The 24,747-nt window shown below is 30.6% G+C and overlaps 2 protein-coding genes across 6 annotated transcripts; both read right to left on the bottom strand.

Moving 5' to 3' along the window:
- Nucleotides 1-3,325: 3,325 nt before the first annotated feature.
- LOC108328614 (probable carboxylesterase 15) lies at nucleotides 3,326-6,082 on the bottom strand. Its single transcript, XM_017562496.2, has 2 exons — nucleotides 5,346-6,082; nucleotides 3,326-3,882 (listed from the first exon to the last, which is right to left on the bottom strand). Exons 1-2 carry the CDS (start codon nucleotides 6,020-6,022, stop codon nucleotides 3,576-3,578), a joined length of 984 nt encoding a protein of 327 aa, XP_017417985.1. The 5' UTR covers nucleotides 6,023-6,082; the 3' UTR covers nucleotides 3,326-3,575.
- A 7,892-nt stretch (nucleotides 6,083-13,974) lies between these two features.
- LOC108329129 (D-lactate dehydrogenase [cytochrome], mitochondrial) lies at nucleotides 13,975-24,245 on the bottom strand. Of its 5 annotated transcripts, XM_017563179.2 has the most exons (18): nucleotides 23,915-24,242; nucleotides 23,453-23,555; nucleotides 23,001-23,101; nucleotides 21,966-22,014; nucleotides 21,032-21,124; nucleotides 19,619-19,733; nucleotides 19,483-19,543; nucleotides 18,651-18,687; nucleotides 18,516-18,577; nucleotides 17,650-17,746; nucleotides 16,888-16,962; nucleotides 16,710-16,818; nucleotides 16,109-16,218; nucleotides 15,822-15,884; nucleotides 15,244-15,323; nucleotides 14,973-15,103; nucleotides 14,782-14,825; nucleotides 13,975-14,465 (listed from the first exon to the last, which is right to left on the bottom strand). In XM_017563179.2, exons 1-18 carry the CDS (start codon nucleotides 24,133-24,135, stop codon nucleotides 14,346-14,348), a joined length of 1,671 nt encoding a protein of 556 aa, XP_017418668.1. In that variant the 5' UTR covers nucleotides 24,136-24,242; the 3' UTR covers nucleotides 13,975-14,345. The 5 variants fall into 5 exon arrangements, 4 of the variants coding, with proteins under 4 accessions (XP_017418668.1, XP_017418673.1, XP_017418672.1 ...); XR_008246863.1 differs by lacking the exon at nucleotides 13,975-14,465 and having other exon boundaries at nucleotides 14,973-15,098; nucleotides 23,915-24,244; XM_017563184.2 differs by lacking the exons at nucleotides 13,975-14,465; nucleotides 14,782-14,825 and having other exon boundaries at nucleotides 14,995-15,098; nucleotides 15,244-15,279; nucleotides 23,915-24,244.
- Nucleotides 24,246-24,747: the final 502 nt, after the last annotated feature.

Genomic DNA, 24,747 nt, shown 5'->3' with positions numbered 1-24,747 from the left:
ATTCAATTAATATTTTTATTTATAATTATACACTAGATTGATTATATTTTTAATTGATGTGAGTTTTTTACCCTACTTTTTTACACTAAAATATATATATCTTGAATTTCATAAAATCAAAAATATTTATATTATATATATATATTCTAAATTATCTTATAAATAAGATTTTAAAAAAATAAAAGTTAATTTTTTTCTCAAAATTCATTTCAGATAATTTTTTTTCTATATAAAAGGGTAATTAGCTTTTTTAGAGTTTTAATATAGAAAGCGTTTGCTTTTTTTTTTTGAGAAAAACATTAAAAATAATTCAAGTTGAAAGCTATTTTTTACGACGAAAAACTGTTTGGTACATAATATGATGGGTGAATTTTTTAATTTGAGATAGCAAGTTACAGGTGTAACCGTGTCTTATTGATATATTTTTTTATTTATCTAACAATTTTTTTAATTGTTAAGAAAAGATAGTACAAAGTATAAAAACTATAATAAATTCTATTTACTTCGATTAAAGTTATGCTGCATGTTACTATAGTATCTATTATAGTTTTAAAAGTACGTTAAAACCATAACGTCGTTGTTTGTTTTTAAATAAGTATTCACTTCTTATATTTTTTTTTTTTAAAATGATAATGCACTCTTTCGTGTATATTTAATAAAGTGGCATTTACTTATCTTGCTTTATTTGAAAATATTATATTAATTGAAATTTAAATAAAAAAGTATAAGATCAAAGATTAAAGTTTTAAATATAAAATTTAAATAATTTATAAACAAAACAATTTAAAATTAGTCTTTATAAATAATATAAGAGAGATAAATATCTTTTTATTAAAACATAAGGGTTACAATTATCGTTTCCTAAAAACACGAGGTAGTGAGTATTTATTTACAAATTTGAGTGTCGTTTTATTAAAATAACAAGTGGACACATATATATTTTATAATTAAAAAGGATATCAATATCATTTAGTATAATATCTGGGAACGTAAAATGTTACATTCTTACTTCCACATTTAAGAATAAAACATGATGATTATAAAATATTTTTATATGTGAAATTTTAAAGAATAATTTGTTTGTAAGTATAATTAATTTTTTTAAGATAAAACATGATATTTAGATAAATAGTTCTAAAATAAATTAAAATTATAAGAATTTGTGATAGTATTTTAATCACTTAAATGATATCAAATTTCTTTTCAGAAGTTTTTTATTTTTCATATTTCTTTTTCAGTTGAAATATTTATAAGTTAGTTTTAGCCGAAATGTCCTTAACTTAGTTAAGGTTAGAGAGTGTCATAAACTCAAACGAGATTAGACCGTCTGGCAGTTAGAAATAAAATTTTGACCGATTTGGGTGAAAATAAATATTTTTTTTAAAAATTAAATTAAGTCATTATTATTTTTTATCGTCATTGTTAAAATTTATTTTGTTGATATAGATTTGTATTATTATCATATGTCAAACATTAAAGAATGTAAGTCAAAGTCATTTATTGACCAACTACGATAAAATTACTTTTCAGTTAATACTAGTTAGAAATTTTAGGATTTAATGATGTCATTTGAAAATAATTTTAACTTATAAAAGTCATAAGTTTTTAGTCAACGTTGATAATTATAACTTTTTAATTGACATTATTATAAGTATTTTAATAAATATCAGTGAAATTATTATTTTTTATCTTTTTAATTATTAACTAGATTTTGTTTTTTTTTTTGCAAAAATATCGCACTTGTTATATTTTTGTCAAATGTCTAGAATTTTGATATTAATGCAGTTTGATGATATTCTTTGTATTTTTTTTTTTTACTTCATGGTTATTGAAATACTTTATTTAAAAATTAAAATTTATTAAATTTGAAAAATATTTATAAGGTTAAGAACATATAATTAAACAAATTGTAAAATTTAGTATCCTGGTATGTTTAGAAAATTGTGACCACAACAAGATTGATTTACATTTTAGACCTCAAATGCATAAGAGCAATTGGTATCACAAATTACAGCAGAATTTTGGAAGTATTTTGATGGAGATAGCATGGAGAAGAAATGTAAATGTGAATTGGCATATACTAATGCTTTATACCACATATCAATTACTTCAAATATTTGTCTAACTCTTTTATTTAATGGGTCCACAGACCGCCACTCATGGTGCCCATCAACAACAAAAAAGCAATTGTCAATTCACTCAAGATCAAACCCACCAAAACATTATAACATGCACAACACATTGCACACTTAAACTAAAACTCAATAACACACGCATGCCAACAAAACTCCACCATTATTTCTTCAACTCACAGAATGATCAATGTCTCACATTAATTACATGAAAAAGTTGAACACTGTATAAAAGAAAATTAACTTTTTTTTTGTATTAAGTTGAAGGTGATATAAATTTCTTATATATGAGTTGACTTTATATAAAAAATTTGTTAATTATTATTGAAATGTTATTGAGAGGCAATAATTTATAGATAAACTTTAATTTACCTTTATCTATCAAATTTGTCAAAAAGATCCATAGTAGTCTTACTATAACGATTATCTATTATTAAATTTCACTAATAAATCCATCAATATTTTGGGAGACAAAATTTTTGCCCAATTAACTGAAGTTTTATATTATATTAAAGGGAAAGTGTGAGAAAAGAGAAAAAGAAAAAGATGAAGGAGGAGGAGCTAGTTAGAGGTGGGTGATGCGGAGACTTGTCAATGACACGTGTCGATGATATTAATGATTGGTGATGACGGTAACAATAACAGTAATGGTCGAAATTAAAGAAGAAGATAGAGATAAATGAGATAGAAGAAGGGGAAGACAAATAAGAAGATTATGAGATCTCAAAAGATGAAAATGAATCAGAGTAATGGTGATGACACAACAATTAGTCGATGACAAGGAAGAAAAAAAGTAAACATAAAAGAAGAGGAAGAGGAATAAGATGATTTAATAACGACAAATATTTACTGACGAATTTGAAATTTTCAGTAATTATCGAAATTTGTATCCATCAATAAACTTTACTAATAATTTTTGTCCATCGATAGTTTGTCGACGATTTACTGACTAATTTTTGTTATTACCAATAAATAGTGATAGTGAATAAAATACGATTTTTTTATAATAATTTATTTTATTAGTGTTATTTCTCTCTAATAAATCTCCACGTAAAGATAAATAATTATACAAAGGTATACATTAAATATCTTCTAATTAAAAATTTCTCGTGAAGTTATATAGTCTAATCTCATTATTTGCTCTTTAATTTTTTTTTTTTGGGTAAGAATAAAAGACATACAAATTTGATTAATTTGGAAATAGAAAGCCTTAAATTTAGTATTATAAACCTTTAACTCCCACACTACAATTTAAAAGTAATAGCACTAACAGCTAAGAAAGGTACTTAATTGACTACAATCTCCATTGAGAAACTACACGTACACACCATAAAATTGACGGATACAATTCATTCCCATAACTATTACTTCACTGGGCTAAAAGCAATATAGACTAATTAACCTAATTACGTAATTATCTTTGAAGCCATTGATGGATTCTAATCAAGCAGAAGTCCGAAGCATGAATTGTTTAAGGATTTGGATGACCTCTTCTCCAAGTTGTGAGTATGAATCATGAGTGAAAAACCCATGCTCGCAACCCTCAAACTCAAGGTATTCAATGTCTTTGCCTTGTTCTTTTAACCTTCGAGCATAGTCTTCTGCTCTATCCTTAAGCAATTCATTGCCACCAACTATCACCAAAATAGGATCAAGCTTCACTTTTTCAAGATTAGGGCTTCCAGCTCCAAACGGATTCGTCAATGGATGGTCTCTCGATTCTCCCAAAGGCATCGACAACCTCCAAAATCTGTTCCAAATAACATATTATTATTGCATATATAACACACAGAAAAAAATATGTTTATATTTATTTATATACTGTAAATCCGTATAATTGATATAGAATCTCCAATAATTTTAAGATTAAAATGCCTTTATTTTATTTAATTTTTTTAGTATGTGAATTTCATTTTCTCAATTACGCTTGTCGGGCACTTTATTTAACTGACACCTACATAACGAATATACTTCTAACGGTTAACTCTAATTGTTGCAAAGCATATTTTGGATAAAGCTTGGATTAAATACATGAACAAATTGGCATATTGCATTTAGTTTGCTATATATATGTTGGATAAAAAAAATACTCTTTATGGTATGAAATTAAAACATTAATTGCGTCTAACTTTTTCATACATCGTATTGATCACTACGAGATGGTAACATAAAGAAGTGTGCAAGAGGGTTTAGCCAAGTGTCACCACTAATCACTTTTGCCATCTTGATTTCCGCGTGTGGAATTTAAAACCCTAGTATGTTTTGAATTTGTTTACATGTTAAATATACAACGTTATTACTAAATTTTAATAATTTAACATTTTATTTTGTAAATGCATTCACGTGTTTCTAATAATGAAATATGTTAACATATTTATTTCAAAATTTTAATTATATATATTTTAATACGAAAGGCGCACCAAAATTATTTAAGTGTAGGGAAATTTTAAAACACGCGTAGCGCAAGTCTTAATCATAGCATATTCCTTTCCCATTTATGGCCATATCGAAAGCAAGTGTGGTGAAAGTGGGTCTATTAATTTTATCCTATTACTATGCTTAAAAGTGACTCATTTCCAATAACACAAACCTAATACTCAAACCACAACATCCACAAAGAAAAGACTTAGACTTTCCACAAACACAACAATTCAACAAAGTTATAAATGTCTACCCTACTTGGTGAGGATTGGAGTAGAAAAAATATATAGAGAAAAAAATAGGTTACGTGATAGAAAATAGAGAGAGAAAAATAGGATATAAGTAAAGTAATAAAAGAAAGTAGGTAGGTATCATCCAATAATAAGAGAATCTGCCCAAAGCATCAGGGGGTTCCAAACTTTTAGGTCCCTTAAAAGGGTTATTCACTATTTATGCAACTTTTTTAATAGTTGATTTGTAGTTAAAATCTCATCAAAGAAAAATTCGTTTTCATTATTTTTATGGGACTCCAATTTTTGTGTCATTTCATCAATTTATAATATATATTCTATATGTGAGTTTGTCGGAGAATATTTTGAGCCGGCATTTTATGACAATTTTAAACATTTATTCGAAATTAATCTTTTCATAATTAAATAGATCTTTTGTATACATTATGGATTAGTTAATCTTTCAAAATTTTATATTATAGATTAAACTTTTGGTAAGGAAAAATAATGTAATATATATGATTAGGTTGGAATGAAGGGAGAAAAAAGTGCTTAGCCTCACCTGTCCAATAACTCGAGGTTAAGCATGTGCTCTGGTGGACCTTCCTCGGACTTGGTTCGAACCTCCCCGCCAAAAAACGGCGCAAACAACACGTAACCTCGTACCCGAACCGGGTCCATCTCACTCGAACCGGACCCCAACCGAACCGCGAGGTGGTGGGCAATGTTCCCGCCAGAGGAGTCACCGACGACAAACACGCGGTCAAAGTCAACGTCAGCACTCAGCCAGGCGTCCCCACCGTTTTCATCTTCCTTCAGTCTCAGTCCCTGCCTCTGGAGCCACCTCACCGCCTCCACCGCGTCGTCCACAGCCGACGGAAGGCGGTGTTCCGGTGCGAGGCGGTAGTCCGGCGAGAGGACGACCGCCTGGAGCCCAGCGGCGAGGCGCGTGCAACAGTTGTGAATATGGGGCCAGGTGCGCGAACCGAAGCAGAAGCCTCCACCGTGAAGGAAAATGACAATAGGAAGCTTCTTGGTGTGGAGCGTCATGTGTTGGGGTTTGTAGAAGCGAAGAGAAAGGTTGAATCTCTTGTGGAAGAGATAGTCCTTGAAGGTTACGGAATGATCTTGAACTGCTGATATTTTGAACTCTATATCGTTTGAACGGAAAATAGAACCGTCGCTAAAGAGTTGCAGAAACCCCAAACAGTCCTCTACTACGTGTGGGAGAGAACCCATTGATTCTACAGATATTACTATATCTTCTGTAATTTCCTTTCTTTCTCTCCATATCTATATATATATATATATATATATATATATATACAACTCCACCATCGCTTCACATCTTAACACTTTATCCAACTGTCAATTAAATTCTATTTAATTTCCTTTCTGCCTATAAATTCATAACTTATTACAACCATACTTATTTTTATATTTATAATACTGGATTTGTATTCTTTTTATTTAATTAAAAATTAAATATGTTTTTATTTTCTAAATTTATATTGAAATTAAAAGTTGTTATTCTTATTAAAAGTTTAAAATTGAATGAGTATATGTAGGAAAGATCATAGAGGGATATAGTTAATTGAAAGTGGAGATACGATTTGGATCGACGCTTAATATGATTGGAACGTGTTCTGTTTGGGATAAAATAGTAAAGTTAAAATTTCCAGAAAAAAAGGGATAGTGGCAAGTGATTCGGATAGACATGATTATATAAATATTAATGTTCATAAATCGCATGCTCAGCAAATTGGATGTGTGCATGTCACAACTTTTCATGTTTGATTTTTCTCTTTTATATAACAATACAACTTTCCAAACAAACCAAGCAACAAGTTCATTATCATTTCATAAATAAGTTATTCTTATTTTGTATTTTTAGAAATTAATAAATGAGAATGTGAATCAGAGCGAAGAGAAGATATATATGCAGTGATTTTGTTTGGTTGACTTTGAAAACTTGTGTAAAGCGCCTTGTGTAGTGATATCTGTCGTACATATATCCACTAGAACAGCGATACGTGTTCGGTGTTGTTTTCTTCTGAAAAGGTTGTTTTTCATATAATGTTTAAAATCGAAAGCATGAATTTAATTTTAAGTTTAGTTTTTGGGCACAGTTATTGTGAGATTAAAGGGTTGAAAAAGAAAAAAAAATGTGAGGTGTCCATAGCAGAAGTGTTGTATTGAAAATTGTGAGGCTGGAAGGAATTAATAGATAAATATCAGAAGGCAATTAAAAGTGGTGGGCCATAAGAACACATGAAAATGGCTTATCTTGTTATTAGCAGGTGGTACATATGATAATCAAATAACCCATTATAATTTATAATACATTAGGAGAGTTATCAAAACGGATTCAAATATGTAAGTTGGGTTTAAATTGGATTGATTTAAGAAAAATTATAAGTTTTGGTACTTGTCAAAAATCAGTTCGATTTATTAAAATTTTTGCCTGGATTGAATTAATAGTGAGTTAAGTTGAACTTGCAGTAAGTTAAGTTGATATATAATTCATCCATTCCATAAATTTTAGGTGTAAAATTATAATAAAAAACCAAACTAACTGGTTTCATATCTTTAAATATATTTAGATTATATTATATTTTTATGATTTTATATTGTATTTTAAGTTTAACAACATTTTATATTAAATTTTATTTATATTTTAATTACAAAAAGAATTATTATTTTTAAATTAAAAAGAATTATTTTTTATAATTAAAAAAAATTATAATTAAGTGATTCAATCCATTTTATTCATCAATATACAGTGAATCAGATTTGATTAATTTATAATAAGTCAGATCAAACTGAAACAAACCCATTTTGACAAATTATTAATATGTTTATCTGGTTGGAAGCATTTCAAAAATCTTAATCACTTTTTTCTTTAACTTTTTCCTACACTCAGTTACATCAACGACTTAATGCTGACATTATTCTTCAATGGTACTAAATTATGATTTTACGTTTACCGGTTTAAGTAATTTATTATTGACGTGAAATATCACAGATATAGACTTTAGTGATAAAAACTTTAAATTATTTCTCCATCTTTCTCTAAGTTTTTTCATACACGAACAAAAGCTCATAAATAGATGGAAAAGTATAGTTATTTAATACAATCAACATTATTTTGTCAATTTATTTATAATTGACGTCATCAACAATTCATATCAAAATATGTATAAGTGAGAAAAAATCAATGTTCATATCGAATATAAATTTTAAATGTTATTATCAAACGACTTGTTTACCAATATATATGTACTGTTTTATTATTTGTTTCATGGCAGAAATAACTTAAAGAATAAGGTTATATATAAGATTACTATAATGAATTTTTAGAGTTTTAATTTAATACGACGTTGTAATGATAATTATGTTTGAAATAATATAATTTATTGAAGTGACTCACTGAGAGACAGAAAAAAAGACATAATTATAAACAGTGTCATAAATAATGGATAAGTTGGCATATTGCCTTATCTTTTACAAATACCTTTATCTATTACTAATGCAACAAACTAAACCGATCATTTGAATACAAGTTTCCATTATATTGATAGTTTTAATTAAAATAAAAAAATAATGATTACTAAATTGGGTATAAAAGTTCGAATCTACATCCTCTCCAAGAAAAAAGAAACAATATGAGAATAACAAAAATATTATGAATAATAGAAATTTATTTTCTTTAAATATTTTAATAAGATAATGAAACAATAATTATCTTATTTATTTATTTTATAATTATAATTATTATTTCTAGTTCCATGTTATATATTTTTATATTTAGTTTTAGTGAATGTTTCTAACCTCATTAATTAATTAATTATTTATTTATATTTATTTGTAATGATGTATTTGTCTTTTCTATTCATTGCTTGATTTTGATATTTATTATTTCATTTATTTATTATAACATGATAAAATAATTCAAAGTATTATTTCGGAATGATAAGTTTTATAATAAATAAATATTTGATTATTGTAGTTAGAGTGTGATCTTAAGTATTTAAATAAATATTACTCAAGATGACATGTTATTAAGTTATTTTATTTTATATCCAAATGACAAAATCCATGTATTATATAATAAAATATATTTTGGTCAATTTAAAATAATCTTTATATTTTATTTTTATATGTTGTGACTTAGATTTATTTCACTTTTTTATTTTAATGTGTATGAAAAATAAATTTTGGAATTTTATTTTAAAAAATAGAAACACAAAAGATTCTAAACTTTTTTCTTAAAAGTGATCACAATTATGCTTATTATTCTAGAAAAACCAATTATGTTCTCTTTCTACATGAAAATTAATAATAGTATTGATAAAAAATAAAAAATAAATAAAATTCCTTTTCTGTCTTTAAACATTAGAAGATTTGCATTGTAAGTTAAAATATATATAAGTATATATCTCTTCTATAAAGATTCGAATATAATTTATTTATTTATTAAATTATAATTAAATTAAAAATCAGATTATATTACATTGAGAAAGGATATCACACTTTACCTTGGTTAGACTTGTTTTGGTGGCTCTCTTGTATCTTTTCTAGAGAACTATCGAACTCTCTTTCTTTGTTCAAAACATATCCCTACACAAAAAAAAAAAAGGTATATTTTGGACCTTTTGTTAGTAGGTAGGCATTGCTTTGCATCAAGGGGTTTATTTTCCTTAATGTTATTATCCTTAAATTATCCATTTTAAGCCATGAAATGAGTGTCCATTAGGAAGCCAACGATGATGTGGTTAACTTTACGACCAATAGACAAGAGACAAGACAATTAAAACAATTTTTTTTCTTTGTTAAATATCATCATCAGAAGAAATTATCCTCAGATTCGGACACTGTTATGATTTAGATATGTTTCCAACAATAATTTTCTCTAAGATAAGCTTAAGTTTTCACCCCTTATCAATGATTTGCTCGTTTTATTGTAGATAGATAATGCGTACTCTGTTATGATTCATCCAAATCAATAATCTTCTATTATTATCACCTACAAACTATACAGATATAGTTTCTTCAGACAAAATTCTGTAACAGGAGAATAAGTCTGAATAGAATCTTCAACTTTTAAAGCCAATCTTCTCAAATTTTGTTTTGTCATGTTCTTTTTCGTCGTTATCAATGTCCCTCCTCCCCTGTCACGGCTCAACCATTCCATTGGTCAATGGGCCATTTTCTGAGTCGCAATAAAAACAGTGTTCTGCTATTTCACTTGCATGAACCGCACCTTTTCTGAAAAACGAAAGAGAAGAGGGGAAGGACCAAGTAGGTGCCTCTATTCCTTGTGACGTATGGACCCTATTGGAATGAAAATCATATGCTAAAAAGAAGGTGTCATATTATTGGTGATAAGACACAAGGGTCAGAGGGCAAGGAAGATGCGTATCAATTGGTTACATTGTGATAGAATCATTTCCTCAAACACCTTATCCTCATCTTATTATATACAAGATAAACTTACCCAAATGTATTAGTCTGAACCATTTTGCGGTTCTAGTTGTTAACCTTAAAATTGCTCATCGTTTGTGCATAGTGATACAAATCCAAAATTTTCAACTTGTGTAAACCAGAACAATGCAACTCTAAACAATGTATAACTATCGCATGTCATGATACTGCAAAATATCAATGAAAATGTCCGCAAGCATATTATTTAAAATGAAGGCCATTAACGTTTAAATAAATCTTACTAACTGTTACGTTATTTTTATTATTGGACATGATTTTGAAGATCATTCTAAGTATATATATATTAAGTAGAAAATACGAGTACTGTGTTCGTGTAAATCTTGTTAAGAATAAGACATCCACATCTTATGAAGTTCTACATAAATTTCCCACAATAGTTAAAATATATATTGCTAACAACTTTTTTAAGTTTTTTACAATTTAAAAACACCACTTGTGAACTACTATTAGTATATTCGGAGACCTTGTATTGAAACATGTAATGTATATATATATATATATATATATATATATATATATATATATATATATATATATATATATATATATATATATATAGAAAAAAAAGTTATTTTTGTACAAGTTATTTTTAATTTACAAAGGTTGATTTTCATTTTCTTTTCTTAATTTTATCTTATCTTTTAGAAGTGTTTGGTAATACTCCGAAAATTCATGTTGACGGAAAGATTTTGCTGTCAAACTATTAATCGCGACAGACATTGCTCAAAGGAAATTATGGTTAAAAGTCTTGGAAAAAAAAATCATGGCGAAATTTTTTATGCTAAATCTATTACAAGCCTACCTTTGAGGATACTTTTTGTAATATTAACACTAGTCTCACTTTTAACAAAATTAATTTTGAAAAGCAGATAATTTTGAATTAAATTTATCCAAACTCATAATATTTTTTCACGAGCTTGATATTAAAAAGGTTAAACTCCTTCGGAAGTTTCTATTTATGTGGGGTTTTTTCAATTAGATCTCCGTCTTATTAGTTTTGTCAATTTAGTCCTTAAAAGTGAAAAATTGATTCAATTAGGCCTCTGTCGTTAAATTGGCTTAACGGGGTTATGTTTTTTATGACCTGGGACGTTGACGTGACCAGTTTTTTATACGTGGCATTCACATAGCTTTATACGTGTAATTTGATAACATTAAACATTTTAAAATTAGGGTTTGGGGGTGAATTTTAAAACGTGTTAAATCTAAAGATGAGGAATTAAGGATTTAGGGTTCGTTCTTCTTGAAGGTTGGCAAGCATTGAAAGCAGTCGAAGGTTGCCAAATCTTCTTTCGCTAAAATGATTCTAAGAATTTTTTCTGTTTGGAGCATCTGACAAATTAACCATCAATTTACATAATAAAAAAGAAATACCTGCATTATAATGTCCAAAAAAAATTAAAAAGGTGAAAATCAAATCCTTGTAATTCAATTGAAGAATGACTATCATAGAAAATAATCACAGAAAAATATAACCAATTCAGTAAAGAAAAAGCTGGAGAATTTCAATGGAGATGAATCCGTCAGGGTTGGCCATGGTTTGAGGTAACTGCAGGAATTCAAGTATTTAACCTGTCCTTTTTTCCCCAAATCTACTACTACAGATTTGAAGGGTCCAAATCTATTAATACATTTTTTTTCCTAATCGTGAGCGGCGCTGCGACACAGCTTCATCTCCATCAACGCAGAACCCTAAATCACGTTAAACCCTAGTAGCGCAAAAACACAGAATCGCGAACTCCTTGCGTCGCTGCGAGACCACGCCGTGAGAGCTCAATCGCCTTCGTTTCTTCTTCCTCGAGCAATTGCGAGAACCGACGCATCCTCCATCTCTGCAAGTCTCCTTCTTCACAAATTGATCAACCTACAAACCCAGAGACATCACAAAACACAGAAACAGAAACCCATTGCGAATTTATCTCTCTCACGCAAACAGAAACATGAGAAAACCCGCAATCTCAAAGGAGAGGCCCTAGGAAACATTGGACTTCACTCCAATCTCGAACTATATGAATCCGTGATTTGTTACGTCTTTAATCTCAAACCCAATTTGATTTTAGTAAATCCTAATTTGGTGATGAACCCTAAGCATCAATCGCTAAGGTTGATGATGATGAAGAAAGTTGAAGATGATGAACCCTAATTTGGGTTTCAATTATTAGAAACTTTATTTTTTATTTTTTAATTATACAATCCATGTAACCGGCTTGAATGTCTCACCTATAAAAAAGTTACCACGTCAACGTGTCAAGTCATCAAAAATTTAATTTCATTAAATCAATTTAACGACACAAACATAAATTAACGAAATCGATAAGACGAAATGTAACTAAAAAAAACCACATAAATAGAAACTAGGGTTTAACCTATTAAAAAGTAGAATTTGATGACTATAAATTAGAAAAGGAAAAAATTACACCGACAATCAATAAAAGAATCTAATTTTTAAAATGATGAGTGTAATACTCAATAAAATCACGATACATGATTTTTTATTAGATGATAATAAAAAATTGTTTTGCACTCTAAGTGCATAAATATTATTTTCTCTTACAAAAATAAAAAACTTAAATAAACTGCTAAAGTTCTAATTACGTGGCGCTAATTGTAAATTTCATAGAGACTAATTTCCCCCTCAACCCATCTTTACCCCCAAATATCATTAAATTTACAGTTAAAAATATCTTCTACTGTTAAATGGTACGAGAGATTGTTTAGATCAGAAGAGATCGGATATGATTTTCCCCTTTTCTTTTAGTCGGAATAATAAAAAAAATCTATTTAATCCTTTATTTTATTAAAGTACGATTTCCCATCTATATTATTAAATTAATTTTGATAGTGATAGTCGTATGATGAAATTTAAGGTGGACAATACGGGTCATTTCGACAGTTTTGATTCCATCTGTCATTTACGTGTAAAACTGGGACGAAATGAGCCAAAAGTCTTGACTCGATAATTTCTTTTAACATAATTTTATTATTTTTTAATTAATTAATTAACATCTTTAATTGGTTAAATTAAAAAGAATATTATCTATATGTTAAATTATTTTATTACAGATAATAATTAAAACTTAATATATAAATGTTAGATAATACAAAAAAGTATTTTTAAAACTATTTTTATTTTAATTTTTAATTATAAAACGAGTCAGTGAATTATGTACAATGGGAAGTTCTTTCTTTTGCCATTTTCTTTTTGCGTGGCCGTAAAGATGAGATTTGAAGTAAAAAATAAGCTTAGAAGTGAATTACATCTATTTCCTTCTAATTTTGTATGATGATATTGCTCGGATGATAGAAACAAAACCCGCTTGAGTTCTTTACCCTGATTAAAACTTTTTTGACTTTTTTATATACATGTAAATAGTTCTGTTTCTTGCATATAAAATCATTCACAATAGCGATGCCAAATCATTTAAAAAGTGTAATATGTCACGTGCGTATTATAGTAATTATATAACTTCTACCAACTCATTTTTATTTATCCAAATCATTTACCTAAATTGAGAAACTTTTCACTCATTTCTCATCTATTTCAACTCTTTTTCATCAAATTCAAAAAAATCTCATTTCCCCTTTATTTCTCTTTCTTTCATTTTCCCACTCCCTTATTTTTCATCATCTCATTCAAACAAATGGTCATTAAAAATCACTGCTCAAAGGAGAGAAAAATATACGAATTAAATTTAAATTTGACTTCATTTCATTTGTGAAAAAAATGAAGTTGTGTCAATGGAAAGGGGACAATGACTGTGTGTGGTTCCTTTCTCGGTAGGTATAGGGAACAACTCCTCAACAAGTTAAAACCATATATATCATATGATTTGAAATGAGAAGAGGGAGTATTATTAAGCATCTTACATAGAGTTACTGAGATACGCGAGGCCAGAAACTCCAAAAATGGCCAGAAAATAACGGGGAGCAGCATGGCCTTATATGGTAAAAAATACATTCTACGGACATGGCTTGATGATAGAAGCAGCAATACGTTGATTTTGAAAATTTATCCATGATAGTGTACTGCGAACTTACTTCTGGAGGGACGGTACTACTAGAAACAAACATGGGGAGGAATTAGCTTTCCTGGATTCATGATATTGTTGGGATCTAGGACTGATTTTATTTTTTTCATTGTCCTCAATGCTTCCACTCCGAGTTCTTCTTCAAGATACTGCATGAAGTACACGGCAAACTTATAATTATAAAATTTATCGAATACTGCATTTGAAAATAAAATACGTTCTTAAAGAACCATAAACCATCAAAACATGGTCGTCTGCCGACAATCTTTCTATGTAAATTATGATTATTAATAACAACCACGGCGTAAAACATGATCGGCTTATTTCTTGTTTATCTTAATATAAAACAAGGCATTCTGCAGCCGAGCGGAGCAGGCAGATTACTGTCAAAGATTGTTTTCTAAAGCTAATAGCCTAAACACAACATATTGTTTTTAAGATTTATTAGAATCACTAGTGCAGTACCTTCATTTTTCCAGTGCCAACACCGTGTTCACCAGTACAAGTTCCTGTTTGGAATAACCATAAGCGAATTTCAAAATTACAACGGCTTTACTGACTTTATGATTTTTAGAAGAAAAACACAGAATATTAAAAAGCACCTGAAATACCAGACTAACAGGCAACAGCAAGAGTCAACAAGTTAATGATAATACCTTCCAATGACAAGGCAGCATGAACCATAAATTGGTTGAGTCTCTCTGCCTCCCGTCGATGTTCTTCTTGGCTAGGATCAAATAGAATAACCGTGTGGAAATTACCATCACCGGCATGAGCGATTACTGTGCTGGCAAGGGACACAATACATACACGCATTGATCATTAGTCTGTTTGATCATCCACAATCATCAGGTAACATGAATTATGACCAATAGAATTTAAGTCCAGTATCCAGAATCAAATAACCCTGATCATGACCAGACTTACCAAACTAGTGGTGATGCATCCAGCTCCTTTTTAGACCTTGAAATTAAATCACCAAGGTGAGATAAAGGAACACATACATCCTGCGGGAGTTAAATTACCACCCCCCCAAACAAGAAAAAAAAAGGTCCTCAGAAAAACATAAATGCAATTGGAAGTCTAGAACAGTTGGAACTCTTCTCATTCAAAAAACTTGGAAAATCGGAATATATTCAAATGCAAATTTAAAAAGAGCTTCACTTCACATGCTTCTCTATCAGGTCTTCACAAAAGCATTTTATTCATCAGACCTTGGGACTAACATGAAGATTACAGAGAGGCAAGGCAGCTCAGCTAAATCTTATAAAAAATCATTTTAAGAAAGAAAAAAAATTGCTGTCATTCTATTTCCCCATCAACAATAAGCACGTGCACTTAGATCCACATTAGCTAGGTTTGATATGTATATCTTTACTAGAAATCAGATCAAAGTATATATTTTTTATAGTACGAAACTCTTTAGTTAGTTTCCTATCAACTACGATATAATTAAACAGTGTGAAAAATGAATTAAAATGTATAATATTTCATTACTAACTCACTGAAATCATTGCCTCCAGATTAGGTTCCATTGCAAAGCAAGCCCAGAGTGCCTCTTTCCTTACCTGCAACAGAACAGAGGATATTAACCTAGATGTATAAGTAAATAGTAATACTGACTAATTGATAGTGAGGTCAGCTTCAGTGTACAAGACAGTATAAAGAGTATAACTTCAAAAGACGCTATACAAAAACTAAGTTTGCTAGCTGTGGATGGATTTGCACAAACATTGGGTTTCAGGGGATGGAGGTGGAGGAAGCTAAGCATAATAAACGAATAAACTACTACCTTCCAAAGTTCTTTTTTTGCTTCAGGTTCTTCTGCAAATACAAAATCTGAGCCATTGTGCTCAGAAACAATTTTCCGAACAATTTGTGTTTGCTCACGTGCATATGCCTCTGAAGAATATATATATATATATACACACATACTAAGTTAGGTATTACATTTATGAAAGTGTAGAGCATCCAATTTAAAGGACACTACATTATTGTTGACGTGAATAATGTAATTAGCTTATTCCATAGACAACTTTCGACTTTTTTCTGTTTCATACTGTCATAACTATTAAAATTATCATGCTACAAGATTTGTTTTGCCCCTGATATTTTACACTAAGCCAATTATGGTGGAAGAACCCAAGGCCATATGAAACTCATATTGGAATCCCATACTTCCTAGGTGGGAGTAAAATCTCATACCTTGCAATTGGATCCTAACATTATCAAATCTTCCAAGAAAATTCTGAACTTTCTCATACATTTCAAGAATGTGATTTGAAATGCTATGAATTTTTTGATCTATGATATTTTAATATATTCAGAAAATATATTCTATGCTAAACAACAATTTGAAGTTACACCAATAAGAAGAATTTGAAAGGACTAACCTGTTCCTATAAATTCAAACATTAAAGTTGGACTTTCAGGCAAATTTTTCCCATTAGCAATGTTGATAGCTTTCACTTGAACTTCATCCAATAGCTCTACCCTTGACACCTAACCCCCATAAACAGCAACTTGTAATTGGATAGACAGAAATATTGATATTCAAATTCAGAATCCTACCTGTACACCAGACCTCATTGTGGCAATAGCAACATCTGCTGCATCCTTCACAGAAGGAAAATTGCACATTGCAACCTGTGCATTTTGATTAGTCAAATAACCCATATGATTCTAAACAAATACAAATGTATTCTGGCAGAATAAAACATATATAAGTTATTTGCATAAATATCCCCTCATGCACCATATAAATAAAAAGTCACCGGCAGTGAAAATAAAGAACCATGGTTCAAAAGCATTTTTCACCCTATGGGGTCATATGACAAGATTGTTCAAATATACTGTCTTCGTGTTTTTATATCTCTAATTGCCAATTCCAAAAGTTTATGAAATACAATAGGCCAGTACCAACAGATAATAAGTGAAAAAATGGAAAGAGTGAACGTGTACTCTACCAGGAGCTTAGACTGGCCATGTATGAAAATTGCAGGAGGAAGAAACACAAGGCAGTGGAAAAGGTAAAGCAATTTTCAGAGCAACCTATAGTGGGGGTAGGGGGGAGAGACGTCTAAATATTGGATGTTGCACTACTTCATAATGAGATGCTGTTTGTAAATTAAAAACATTCCAGGATAGAAACTAGAAACACAACATTACTATCCAAATTTAGAATTTAGAACACACAGCTTGCATTGACACATGTCAAGGATCAAAACCAACATTAAAAAGAGAATGCAATATACAATTTAGTATGTTCATCACAATAACAAAGTTCAATGGACCATATCAAATTTGAGAAAAGGATCAATTTAATCAATGTACCACTGAATGCTGAGGAATTTTCTGAAGCCGCAGGGTTACTTCTGTTATAAGACCAAGTGTTCCTTCACTTCCAATCATCAAGCGGGTCAAGTCATACCTACAATATATAGTTTGAACGAAAAATTCAGTAGCTTAGCTTGCTATTACATCAGTTCCAAGAGGGATTCTTTGAAGAATTTTGTAATGTAATGCAAGGGAGTTGTGTTGCTTGCATCCATGAGAGAAAGGATATGTTTGCAGATTTTAGGATCTCACACCACCTGATGATATGATCAATGTAATCATTATAAGGCTTGGATATTCTTCATCTTACAAGCTATTTCTGAGATTAAGTTAAACCTTAAACCCAAATTATAAAAGTTGAAGCAGTAATAAATGTTTGGACAAATGATGGTATAAGTGAATATTTTTCAAGTTTATATCCAGGTTTGACATTTAACTCTGCAGATTTTCTGATTCCTAGTGAACAAATTTACAAAGCAAATTCAAGATGAAGTGTGTTGGCGAATTGTTTTGCTAATGACATTGTTTGAAGGATGGGTGCTAGAGTTGGAGTTGCAAGGAATTGCTTTGGAGACCGAGCATTTCAATTGAGAACATCAGACAAAATTTATTGATTGTGTCATCAAATACTAGAAAAGTCATCATAATCGACAGAGGGACTGTTAAGGATGTTAAATATCATATCCAAGAAGGATAAATGATGTAGAGAAGTGTCTTGGTCAATTTATTGTATTGTTGACAGAGTTTGCGAAATATTTTCTTCGTAGTTCAATCATACTACCCAACCTCTTCGAAAGCACACCAAAGAGGAAAAATTATAAGTGAAATGAATTAATAGCTAAAGTGAACAAAATAAAACAAACCCTGCAGCACTCTTCCTGGCACGTGATGCAGTCTTCACAATGTCTCCATTGGCAAGAACCACCTGGAATACACATAGTACAATAAATACAGCATCACATCAATACATTAGAGACCAAAAATTGGGACTAACAAACCTTTAGACTGATAACATTATCACGCATAGTTCCATACCTGCAAATTTTTAAGGGGAACCATTAACCTCAGTAAGATGGAACATTTTTATAGCTTCTTTTAATGGTTTTCATAAGATCAGGAAATGTTGAATTACGATGGAATTGCATCAACATTAAGCTTAGTTATTGTTGTAATTTGAGATAATATCTTTAGAATCTTCCCAATTAGAGGAAATAGATATATAATTTTTTATTTTATTTTACTTTCATAGTTTCCCTATTTCCCTTTTTAGGAGAATTAGATTATTACAAATAGAGAGTATTAGAAAGTGGGTTTAAGCCTAACTCAACCCCACAAAATCGGCTTGTAAGGTGAGGTTTGCACCACTTATATATTATAATTTAACCTTATCTCTAGTCGATGTGGGACTTCCAACACACCCCCTTCACGCCGAGGTATAGACATCTCGAGCGTGATAGTAGAAATTGGGTGGTCCGATAGCGGCCCGACAACGAGTGGAATAGAAATTCCCAATAAACAAGAAATATCGCTAGGATAGACTCTATCCATGACTCTAATACCATATTAGAAAGTGGGTTTAAGTCTAACTTAACCCCACAAAACCGGCTTGTAAGGTGAGGTTTGCACCACTTATATATTATAATTTGGCCTTATCTCTAGTCGATGTGGGACTTCCAACAATTATCTTAAGCAACAAACCTCGAGTAAAAGAACTTCAAACCAAATATTTGACCTTATAAGCAGACGAGTGGCAACAACCAGGATTAAACATTTAAACCAGCATGTACTAGTGTGTGCCAATGACATGATAATATACATCAGAGTCACTACCTCACAGCTAATGAACCAGAGCAACGTGTAGCACACATGCCTCCAATGCTAGCACCAGGACCTGCTTGTAACAAATAAAAATTTAACTTAAAATATTAAGCCTCTTTGACCTTTAGCTATCAGAGAACCAACTGACCTGGATCAAGTGGAAAAAATAGTCCATAAGGTTCCAAGTACTCATTAAGCTCCATCCATCCAATGCCAGGCTCAACAACAACATCCATGTCATCAACATGTAATGCTTTCACAGTCTAGATTATACCACTAAACAGTGTAAGTATAACAGCTAAAGTGAAGTTCACTTATTTGCATCCCATTCAGTACCTATATGCACACATGATTATATTCTGTATTCTGCATGTGTAAATACATGATTAAGCGTACTGTCTACATAAAGGTGCAAGCACAATAAACAATCTAATGACAATACAATAATCATCAAAAAAATATACAGTTGTTGACTCTAACAGAAACTTCTGTACTCCAAATTCAATTAACTATAGCAAGAAATAGATGCAACATAATGGCTTTAGAGTTTTGGGATGACGATACCAAAAGTATTTTCATAATTTGTAATAACAATTAAACAATAATGCATTGATTAATGTGTTCGTAGAAAAGCATCCAGCATTCTACAATGGTAATGCTCAATGCATATTACAGTTCAGCACAACATTAAAACTATGTATTCCATGGGTTGACAAATATAATTCCTAAATTTTACAGAAAAGGAAGCATAAAAAAGTAACATTTGAAAATAAGTAACAATACAGATTGTCTTGAACCCAAAATCCCAAAAGTTTTAAGCTATTAGGTGAGTGCACATAAATGGTTTTACATAGCATCTCTGACAAAAACTATGATATGGCAAGAAGATATTTAGGCCACAAAGAAAAAGCATATAACCTCTATGAGCTCTCAACTCTACCCTAAAGGCAACAAAATAAGAATACATCTGAGATCAATTCAATACAAACCTTAACTTTTGTTTCAGAGGGGAAAAATACATCTTAAAACTAATTACAAGTGTGTAAAATTGCTTCCTGTTTTGCAGACTGAAGACAACTCCACAGGCAGGTACAATAAAAAATTCATACTCTGTATTTTACCTTAAGGACAATGGTCGGGTAAGTGCATCAAAAAGAAGATGCTCAATTCCAACAAAGGACGTCTTATTTGTTCATAGGAGTAGAATTTTTCATGAAGGATGAGAATGAAATAGAAAAGGAAGAAAAAGACTTCTTCCAGAAACACAATGAGAAAAAAAAAAGGGGAACGTAAAAATGGAAAACTAGGGATTTAACACCCATTCCAAGCCAATAAAGGTGTCTTCAACTTTCTACAAGTCTATTATGCCTGATTTAATCTCAAACATATAAAAGACAAGTTGTCTTCAGCAACTCTAAAGCAGACATGGGGCCAAATTGGTCTTACAAGAGTTTTGCCATAGTCCATTAGAATCAAATATATACTTCATAATTCATAATCTTCATATACTACTGACAATATTATGCAGATATTATACTATCATAATTGAACATGCACATACTTTCATTAATGACATGTCAATGCAAACCCCTCCATGAGGGGATAAGGTGTGACCCTCGATTGATGTAGCTCCGCCATATGGTACAATAGGAACCTGTTACCAAAAGCTATTTTAAATAAAACATAGAAAAGAAAGAAAAAAAACTAAATTACAACTATCAGTTTCTCAACATCACACTCATTATTTTTTATTAACTTTATTGATCAAAAGGCACTCTACTAGCATGCCATATAACTGCTCGTTTTAAAATTTAAATTATTAGGTAGTGGTCATGGCATGGATTTGTGGTCTTTATAATGTAAGTTCAAATAATATGTCTAACTTAGCAATAAAAGAACTCAATACTACTAGAAGAAACAAATGGCATTGTTTAAACCATTTGCAGATGCTTTAATACAAGTAATGATAAATGTAGTAGAAAAACATTGTGCAATCAAGGGAACCATCTTGATGAATTAGTTGGATGGCTAAAAACAAAGAACTATACTTTGGATTGTGATCATTGGCTGAAGCAGTTCCTATGAGACCCATTATGCCTTAGAAAAATTGCTGGGCTATCACAATAGACATATATGGTTGCAACAAAGATAGAGAAGATAAACTCATGATTCACTATGAGGTGAAAGAAAAACATATGTATTTGATGAAGGATGATATAGTCTTGTTTGAGGACTACACCTAAAAAAGTAGACTGGACCAAATTCATTATGATGAAAACAGAAATAAATTCCAAATGTGAAATAATTCAAGTATGAAGGGACAGGAGAAATAAAGGTTTCTTTTTAAGGGAGAAAAATAAACACAGAAATTGTGATGAAAAAGCAAGATCAAGTGATATTTGGTTTGATCCAAATGCCTTTATAATAAAATGTTAAGGCAAAGAAATCACCTAGAACATGCTAAACAATATTTATTGAGTTAGAACAACTCGAACCTTATGAATGTTACATAAGTTGACAACCTTAGATACCTCTTCTTCAGATCTGCAAATAAGAGTACAGTGCAAGAAAATAAATACACGCGGATGCTTTAACTTCTACCACAAGAATGTATCCACAATATTTTAAAAACCTCTCCTACTCTCCATTGTTCATCCATGTCCAAGTATTAACTATTTAGAAATATAAGAAGTCTTTTTGATATATTGTAATTGTATGTAAGAAATGATAGACAGGTTAGATAAAAAATTTGAAATCAACAATATGACACATCAGAAAGTCATTACATCTCACATAAGCATTTGCACATAACAAATGTCCTGGAATCTCTTAATAAAATGGCATATTAGACATAAAGCCCTTAATGTTTGTAAACAAAAATATATAGTTCTGCAAGGGTTCGGTGACCTGATGGAAATGATCCAATTTACCAATCTTCAAAAATCCAGATTGACCAATGTTGTGCAGAAAATTATTTTAATAAAGAAATTAACCTCGTTATATGAACTGTCTGTTTTCAAGCAGCATTCAGATCAAATGTAGAAAAAAAAAACTTGTTTTAAGGTAGAAATACACCACGAGCAAAAAATTATAGCATCATGGCTGCATCAGCATATGATATATCAAAATGATATTCAGAACAAATGCATCTAATAAAATATCACCAGGTCCAATTGCTCTGATGATCACCATAACCTACTATATTATAATTGTCACAATATTACAACTCCACTTGAGAAATACAACAGATTATCAGCATAGCTTAGCAGAAAGTATTTTCAATAGTTTTATTTTGATAATCGTAATGGAAAGAAAGAACAACATAATTTAAGTCTCTTCAAAACTATAATATTTGGGAAAACACTGCAATAGAAACTTCAAAGGTCTTTCTCAATGCAAGTAACAAATTGTGATATAGTTAAAATGTAATAGGACAATGCAATCACTGCAACATTGCAAAAACAATGATCAGATGAACGAGGAAGCAAACAGAAATTTCAGCCAAAGCTTCAATTCAGAGTACGTCTCACCTCGGATAAACAATCACATCTGGGATATTAACAGCCTTGTGAAAGCTGTTTTGTGGCTTTCCATGGATATACCTTTCGTCATAATCAACTGATATGTTTTCCTGTAGGAATGAAACATTATAACAATGCAGGTTGACAATCACAAGGTAGAAGTTCCAAAACAATTGATCATTTAGTTTGACTTCATCCAAAACAGACAAAAAGTATTCGTGAATGCTACCTAACAACTAACCAATGAAAAAGTAAAACTAGCCTGCCTTCCAAAACACATACCAAGTTTCACAAATTAGAATGTAAGTTGTAACTAAACAACCAGACAAGAAACCGCAAGAACTAAAAGAATTTTTCAAATATAATTGATCATCAAATTAGAACCGACCGAATTATTTGAAAGCCTGTCTTTCCTATGTGCACATTTACAGAATATTAAGATAAGCGAACATATGCTGTACCTGACAGATGATCTTCAACTCCTCGAGAAGCTCCCGCGGAAATTCCTTCTGTGATCCCTTAACAACGTATTGCGTGCTACCTTTGCCCCCGACATTCACACCTCTAACATCCATTACAAGACACGGCATGTCCGTGATCAAACAATTACTTAATCGAGACTATTCACAACTAACTACTCTTTAAATCGTTACAAAAGCATAATAGTTATCGTATTCAGACTGCAGTATCAGAATCAGTTCATGCATGCTTAGAAGTTCCTAGTAGCATATCCTTGAAAGAAAAAAAACTACGGCCGTAACTCTACAATCTCTAAAAAAAAGGATGAGAGTAAGCACACATAATATCATATGACTAATTCGTGTTAGGTTTTCACAGCACAGGTGTCGTCTGAATTCATAATCGACGACGAGTAATAATCAATGAATTCAAATTGAGGCATAAAATAATTGGGAAAAGAGAACCTGTCGGAGTCGCAGAAGGAAGGACTGAAGTGTGGATGAAGAGCGAGTGATCCAGCGGAAAGAGCGAGAGCGAAAGGAAGCAGAGAAGTTGAGCGTGCGTTCCTGGCAGAGCAGTTGTTGAAGACGGTGGGTGTGTATTTATTGTGGAGGGTGCGGTAGCGATGGAAGAGCTTGGAGGAAGAATATCGTAAGCGAAAGAACCATGACGAGAAATTTGACATGCTGATGAATGGTGGCAACTGATAAGGGTGGTTCTACCTTCTCTCCCCTAATTTTTAGCTACAATTTGTTTTGTCAAATGGATCTATATCTGGGCTCCTTCTACTAATGGTAACTTACTTTTAAAAACTGAACCAAAACTCATAGACGTAGTTTTTCAAGTTACAGATAACTTCTCATTAATCTATTATCCAACGTCAGAACTCTAATAATAAAAAAAAGTATCCTTCAAATTTAAATAAATTTAAAAAATTATTTCACAAAAACTCATTTTCATTAATTCAAATTTAAATTTTAAATTATGACACATGAATTAGAGAAATTAATATATTTTTAGTCTAAAAAACACAATTACTAATCTTAAAAAAAATCAATCATTAAAATCAATTTACATTTTTACTATCGAATCTATTTACTTCTTGTAAGAGATAAAAACTAGGTTTAATACCCAATTTTGTCTCCAGTTTGGTTCAGAAATCTCAATTTAGTCCATCTTTAGAAAAGTAATTGTAATAGATCCTTACTTGTAATTATGTGAGTCAAGTTAGTCCCTTCCGTTAAATATAAGCAAACGGAGTTAATGGGTTGATGATATGACAGTAGTCAGTGGTTAG

The sequence above is a fragment of the Vigna angularis genome, chromosome 2 (assembly GCF_016808095.1).
Source record: "Vigna angularis cultivar LongXiaoDou No.4 chromosome 2, ASM1680809v1, whole genome shotgun sequence".
Classification (NCBI taxonomy): domain Eukaryota; kingdom Viridiplantae; phylum Streptophyta; class Magnoliopsida; order Fabales; family Fabaceae; genus Vigna; species Vigna angularis.
This window is presented reverse-complemented; position numbering and strand designations above follow the sequence as displayed.

Excerpts from the sequence above, each read along its gene's own strand:
- LOC108328614 (XM_017562496.2), bottom strand. The coding sequence starts at position 6,022 with ATGGGTTCTCTCCCACACGTAGTAGAGGACTGTTTGGGGTTTCTGCAA. Across the intron at positions 3,883-5,345 it reads AACCTCGAGTTATTGGACAG|ATTTTGGAGGTTGTCGATGC; the intron begins GTGAGGCTAAGC and ends TATTTGGAACAG.
- LOC108329129 (XM_017563179.2), bottom strand. The coding sequence starts at position 24,135 with ATGTCAAATTTCTCGTCATGGTTCTTTCGCTTACGATATTCTTCCTCC. Across the intron at positions 17,747-18,515 it reads GCCAGGAAGAGTGCTGCAGG|GTATGACTTGACCCGCTTGA; the intron begins GTTTGTTTTATT and ends TATATATTGTAG. Across the intron at positions 14,466-14,781 it reads TTGGCACTGGAAAAATGAAG|TATCTTGAAGAAGAACTCGG; the intron begins GTACTGCACTAG and ends TACTTCATGCAG.